Source organism: Gavialis gangeticus, unplaced genomic scaffold (assembly GCF_001723915.1).
Source record: "Gavialis gangeticus isolate Ggan-Ray unplaced genomic scaffold, GavGan_comp1, whole genome shotgun sequence".
Classification (NCBI taxonomy): domain Eukaryota; kingdom Metazoa; phylum Chordata; order Crocodylia; family Gavialidae; genus Gavialis; species Gavialis gangeticus.
The window spans coordinates 39,788,245-39,795,267 of NW_017728993.1; the positions used below are offsets into that span (position 1 = coordinate 39,788,245).

Genomic DNA, 7,023 nt, shown 5'->3' on the forward strand with positions numbered 1-7,023 from the left:
TGTTGCCAGGTGCTGTCCTGGGAGTAAGATGAGCTCCTGCCCACTCCAGTTGGGCTGAGGGGTAGGGCTTGCTCACCAGGAACAGCAGCAGCAGCATTGGCCAGAGGGGAAGGAAGTGGGGACATACTTACCTTCTTTGAGATGTAAATCCCTGGCTGCTGTTTTGGTGGCATGGTTGGAAAAGTAGGTGCAGGCGTGCCACTTCACCCCCTCTGGATCCACCCCAGCAAGTGTAGCTTCTGGACATTCTTTATGAAGTCTTTAAATCAGACATGTAGAACACTGTGAAGTATACTTACAAAGAAGATTCTACAGAAAATGTTAATGCTAATACATTACAAATTCCAATTAGAGTGCACAATAAATATTTATTCTATTAAATTGTATTCATAAATTTTATTGTTTGAATTTTTCACAATGCTAATATTTTATGTAACCCTTAATTTGGTTAGCTAACAGACATCATCAAACAAAAATCATGGGTAATTTGTAAGTAAAGAACATTGCAGTTACTCAGATATGTATTTATATAAGCAGATACACATTATAGGAAGCATCTTTGCTCTTATTTCATTTTACCTTATTTAAAAGTGCCTAAGAACTATCCTGGCTTCAAGAAAGTACTTTCAAATACTTTTATTTATAATCCTGAAAACAGCAAGTTATATTAACAAAGAGGCTTAAATAACTTTCAAAAAGACAGAAACATACATGGAATTGTGTAAATTAGCTAGCAATGTTTTTGTTATCTAGCCTGTGCAGCAAAGTTGGCTATTAATGAACAGTTATTAAATACATTTTGTAACTGTATTTGAAGAGTTTCATTCTGGAAAGGAGAGTTTTATGTTTCAGAATTTACGATATATCTTGTTTTTATATGTTTTAGAAAATACCATCAAATATTCCAAGAAAAGGCTTAACATCATTGGCTTCATCATCTGGAAGATATCTAGTAAAAATGAAGCAAATCAAAAAGTTACATTATTTAGAGTATATAAAACCTATGAAATTACGCAGTGTGCAGCTAGGAAACAGCTGTATTACCAAATAATTCTAAATTCCATTTCTTCATATGAAAAGTTAATTACAACTAATAAAATAAGGAGTCATAATCTTTATGAAGTATTTTGTCATATGGAATGGTTTTGCCTTAAAGCAGGGATCGGTAACCCCCGGCATGTGTGCCAATTAGTGGCACACGGAGACATTCTCCTCAGTACTCCAGGAGGCAGGCGAGGAAATTGTTTAAAAAAACCAAACAAATACGTTTTTAACATGGAGCGGCCACAGGTTCCAGCACTGCAGCAAGCACCAGGGGCAGAGTCAGGAGAACAGAGGCAGGGACCCTGTCCCCAGGCTGCACCATCCAGCCCAGCCTGGTTTCTAGAGGGAAACTGCAGGGAGGCAGGGCCAGGGCCCAGGCAGGTGCTGCACAGGAGGATCCCAGTGGGTGGGCAAGCCCAAGCCTGGGACTTGAACAGATGGACACCCTGTCCCACCCAGGCAGGGGCAGCACCAGGGCACCAGAGCCACGCACTCAGGGCAGTGTCCAGGCAGCACAGAGAGACTCAGGTGCAGGGGGACGCACTGCAGGCAGGCCGGCTTGGCTGGCCCCATGGGAAGGCAGGGGCTGGGTGGGAAGAACAGATGCCTCAGGATTTCGTTGGCTCAGGCTGCAGCAGGTAGGGGCCCCCAGTGGCACCCAAGGTGGGGCCCAGCCTGGCCTGCACAGCTCTGCAGGGATGGCCGCAAGGGGATGTGCTGCCTGGCCAGGGCAGGACACCAGGCCCAGGGTGTTCCCAGCTCCAGGCTTGGCCTCCCTGCATGCCGGGCACAGTGCAAGTGGGGCAGAGCTGCCCCTGGTGCAAGAGCCCAGCCACGAGAGCCCCCTGGGCCGCAGGAACAGCTGTCGTGGCTGCACGGGCCTGCCTGGGCCCCAGTCTTGCCCACCCTCAGCTCCCCTTCAGGGGCCAGGCAGGCGCTGAGGAGGGCTGCTGCACTGAAGCTGGTTTGGCCCCAAGGGACTGGGGAAGCACACACATGCATACCTCTGGGTGAATAGCAGTGGAGGGGTCGGGGCTGCACTGCCCCTGCCCTGAGGCATGTGTTGCAATCACCACCAGCGAGGAGCTGATCTGGGTGTCTGGAGCCCTGGCAGTAGTTCCACACTGGCAGCAACTGCATGCATGCCTCAGAGTGGATGGTGGAGTAGGCGCTAGGGTTGGACTACCTCAGGCCCCTCAGCCACTATCTGCCCAGAGGCGTTCAAGCAGCAGCCGCTGGCACAAAGCCCAGCTGGCGTCTGGAGCCAACAGGAGCAGCACTAGGGGGGCTACAGCCACCCCAAGATTCATTTTAGCACCCCCCATAGCCACCCCTCCAGCACTTCCCACCCCAGTCCAAGCCCAGCCTCCCCCACCGCCACCTGGGAGTGCCACACTTTTGCAGGCTCAGTTGTGTAGGGCAGGTGGCAGCCACACTGGGGAGAGGGAAGTTAAAGCAAATTTGGGGAGAGGGAGCTAAATCAAATTTTGGGGTGGCCATGGCCCCCGCCCAAACTCCTTCTAGTACCACCCCTTCAGCTGGCTCATAGGCCGGGACCTTGGTGAGCCAAACAGCAACCTGGGTGCCAGCTCCCCAGGGAAGCACAGGGGCTGTGGTGGGCCCAGGGCATTGTTGGGCTGGACTTTGTTCTGTGGCCCAGCAGCTTGGCCGCATCCGTGCATGTGTCTGGTAGTGTGCATGTATGCATGTGTCTGGTTCTGTGTGCACATGTAGCATATGAAATTTTATTTACTGTCACCAGGTTTAGAATTTTTAGAAAATCTGCTATTTACTGTAAAAAAAAAAGAGAAGCATTTATGATAATTATGTTAATATGCAGCGTGTCCTGCCACGTACCCCCTACCCCAGTTTTGTTTTTCTGGCATGCTGGCACTCTATCACCTTACAAGGTAGTTATTGTGTTTTTTTTCAGCACTCTGTCCAAAAACATTGGCTACCCCTGCCTTAAAGGCCAAGATCCCATTAAATGCTCAGTACCTTGAAGCATCAGACTCATAAAAAAATATTTTTGTTACCTGAGATCAATTTCACTTTTTCTTTCTTTATTACAGATAAAAAAATCCCCTTTTTCACTACTTTTAGAAGACTCTGAGACTGTTCCTGAGTTTGAAGAACAAAATGTTTTTTTCACCTCAGAAGGATTGGGATGTTTTTTTGCTTGAAAGCTGAACTGAAATGTAAAGGTTATAAAATAACCACAATTAAAAAGCCAATTTAAAGAGAAACATCCATACTATAGTGCTTCATAGTATCCATTAAAGGTGCATCAATACATCAGTCTGATATCAGATCAGCATCATTATAAAGAAAATTGGCTGTATCAAAAATCAGCCCGATGTGGCCGATAATTTTGCTGATAAATGCCTGTGCGTGTGTGTAGCTGCAGCGTGGCACATAGGCAGTGAGGAGCGCAGCCTGGTAGCTTGAAGAGCTGTGTTCAGCTAGTAAGTCTGTTGTGGTGGAAGGAGATGGTGGGAATGAGAGGGAAAGGGCATAAGCTGCCCAGCCGGGGCAAAGCAGGGGACAGAGCCATAGTGTAGCGAAAATAGATACTTTTCTCTATGTTTCTTTGTTCCTTGTTTTAGTATCAACCCCTGCATTCTGTAATTTTCCACCCACATGGTACAGGATAGCCCACTACGCATGTCTTATAGGTTGCTCAGGTTTTGTTTTGAAATGACCAATCAAAATGTAACACGTCAACTGAAAAAAATGGTAGCTCAATAAAAGTCGCGCGCGCTCTTTGTTTAGGGTCGACACTGATTTGAGCAACAAGCTCCTCTGTCGGCCTGCTTGCAAGCAATAAAATAGAGTTGGACCCAGCCTAAAAGTGTGACTCTCTTCTAGAGGTGAATTGGACTAGCCTCCAGGGGACAAAATTAGCAATTTATGCAACAATAGCTCATCTGGGGGTGCAGGGGAGAGGCAGCTCCCGCCACTGCGCACACCCTGGGAGGACATGGTGGTGGGGGAGGCATTTGCCCCATGATCTACACGGGACTGGGCGGGGTGGGCAGATGGGTTCCAGCTGCCGGCTGGAGCTGAGGCTGCACCGGGCTCTTCTCAGTGGGGGCAGGGCTTGGGGCAGGTGGCAGCAACATTGGGAGAGGGGCAACAGGGGAGCCTGCAGCCACCCCAAATTTTGCCATAGCCCCCCTCCCAGTGCCACTGCCGCCGACCCTGAGCCCAGCCCCTGCTGAGAAGAGCCCGGCACAGCCACAGCTCCAGCCTGCAGTTGCAGTCCATCTGCCCTGCTCCGCGTAGATCTGGGGGCATACACTCCCCACCTCTCGTGCCCTCCTGGGGTGCACACCGTGGTGGGAGCTGCCCCCCACAGCTCCATCCTGTGCCCACCCTGTCCTGACTGGGCAGCGCCTGCCCCGCTCCCCCCCTCACCACAGGGGACATTGATCTGGTCCCAAGTCCCTTCCCTCCCCCCTCCCCTTCCACCACAACAGATTTACCAGGTGTATGCAGCTGTATCAGAAATTGGATCGGTATTGGCCGATATGCCTCCTTAAAAATTGTCTATCTGTATTGGCCCCCAAAATCTCTATCGGTGCACTCCTAGAATCCATATTTATTACTTAGTCTGGTAGCTCACAGGAAGGGCCTAAGCACATGCTGAACTTCAGTCATATGTGCAGACGCTTTGCTAAATCAAGGCTTGAGAGCAAAAGCCTTGTTGAAATGCTACATAATGCAGTACGAGTGAAATTCACATCTATTTCTTTTTGTAGGTCTATTTTTCTTTCTGCATAAAGCTGAAAATAGATGAATACCTGTATCTGAACAATGGAGGTAGTGTCACAAAAATTATCAGTCTTTCAAATATTGACAGAAAACTGAAAATGGTCAAACTGAATCACAGACAAAAAAATCACCTAACTGCACTTTAGGATACACTATCATGAATATTTATCTACTTACATTATTTGTATTTCCATTCTGTGTTGGCAATTTCATTTTTGATGGTGCATTTAATGTGGGAGAGAGAGAATTCTGTGGATGAACACCCATCTTATCTTGCAATTTGTCAACACTGCAAATGTTAAATTTGGATAATTTAGATATTTCAGAATAAATATAAATGGTTTTCTTTGAAGTGTAATGGTTTTAATTTCTACTCCCCCGCATTTACATTAAATTGAAAAATAAATAAATAACAACGGTCTTTTTTAATGTTCAAACTTCTGTTATTTTCAAAGTTCACATTCCAATTTACCTAGTCCCCACAATTCTGTAAAATGTCATGGACAACATTGTGCCAATAACATCATACATGTGCCCACCTCAAGAACAGACGATACATTTTTATTGAACATCCAAAACTTACTTTCCTGAAGTGTCACTTATGACTTCGTATTGTGTGTTCTGGAATAGTGGTTTATGTTGTATTGTATTTTGAAGGCAGGAGCTTCCAGATCCTGTACAAGGATGATAGTGTTAAGATAGTCATAAAACATTTGGGGGTGAGATCCTTGTAAATCCTTCCTAGATTTCTAAGAGTAGAAGTGTCAGGCAGGGATTTGAATATTGTTTAAGTTTTTCATGTTTGCTTGTTTGGATTGCTGGTTAACTTTAAATGTTGAGGCAAACAGTCAAACTAGCAAAAATTTCTGTACTCAGGAAGCTATTTTCTCATTGTTCCTTGAATACGAAGTCTTGCCTCAGTTCAATGCACCACATCTTCTGCTTCTGTAAATCCCTGACATCGCTGAATCTATTAACAGGCAGTGGGACTGAATGGATAGGGCTCTGCATGGGAGCAGATATTACTATATCAGATATTACTATATTTATTCCTGGCTCTACCACCAACCTGGTGTGTTACTCTGAATTCCACTCCACCCTTTGTATATCTGTTTCTGCCAGCACCCTTTGCCTATATGAAGTACAAAAGCTGCAGGCCAGAGCCTGTACAGATTAGTGTATGAGTTTATACTGAATTATCGAGGTCCAGTTACAGTTGCAGGCTCCAGGTTACAAAAAGAATATGGTCCTATGGATTTGTTTACACTAACAGAAACCGGACTCAAAATCCACTACTGATGCAATTTTGCAAGACACTGCAGTGGTGGAAGTTGTAGTTTAAACAGGTGATTTTATAACTGTGTATGTTAATGTTGCTCAGAGAAAGGACAGGAACTATGAATGTTAGCAAAACTGAATTTGAGTCCTATCTGGTTACTGCTGTTCTTTCAATCCTCTATTTTGGTTTGGAACTAAATCAGGAAGAGATTGCTTCAGACTGACCATGAAAGATCCTAGGAAATAATATACCTGAAGTCAGTACTATAAACCTGATTATGGTATTACATAACATATGTAGAAGAAAAAGTTATGGGATTTGTACTTCAGGTAACAGGAGATAATGATCTTTGACAGTTATAAGAGTATGTTACAGTCTTTGGAAAAGAAAAATAGCTTACTATAAAAAATATCCATTGCTCTTAAAATTGTATAATTTTATGAGAACTGAAAAGGACCCATTGATGCAAAGTTTTTAACTTATGTAGCAGCATTAAAAATGGACCCACCTGAAGGAATAATAAGGGCTGCCCTGCAGAGGGACAGAGTGCAAAGAGACAGAGTTTGTCCCAGTAGGAACACCATTTGGCCTGAGGCCGAGTGAAGCTGCTTTGGAAGTAGCCCTCTTGGAAGTGGGAGGGGTGATGTAACCCTAGCAGGGTTTGAATGAGACAGGTTAGCTAAAGAGGGACAGGGAAGAGCCCTGGCCTGGGATTGGCTGAGAGACTTGGTTAAAAGAGGGGGGCAGTTTTCCCAGGGGGAGAACAAAGGAGAAAGAGACAGGTTGGAGACCAGGGAAAGGATCGCCCCATGGCCATCCCTCTGAGAGCCCCTGGCAGAGCTCTGCATAAGTAGCAGGGAGAGGCAGAGGCTGCAGGGAAGAGTGCTACAGCGTGTCTGTTTTCCCTCCCTTCCCCTCCCAGCCAG

General features: G+C 45.9%; 1 protein-coding gene across 3 annotated transcripts in view; it reads right to left on the minus strand.

Annotated features, from left to right (window-relative positions):
• Positions 1–621: 621 nt before the first annotated feature.
• The window catches only part of HFM1 (HFM1, ATP dependent DNA helicase homolog), an 89,277-nt gene continuing 82,875 nt past the window's right edge, over positions 622–7,023 (minus strand). For all 3 annotated transcript variants that reach the window (XM_019501591.1, XM_019501592.1, XM_019501590.1), the window contains 4 exons: positions 5,402–5,492; positions 4,996–5,107; positions 3,081–3,235; positions 622–949 (listed from right to left, as the gene is read on the minus strand). In XM_019501591.1, coding sequence (XP_019357136.1) covers positions 883–949; positions 3,081–3,235; positions 4,996–5,107; positions 5,402–5,492 — 425 coding nt within the window. In that variant the 3' untranslated portion in view covers positions 622–882. The remainder of the gene's footprint in view (positions 950–3,080; positions 3,236–4,995; positions 5,108–5,401; positions 5,493–7,023) is intronic.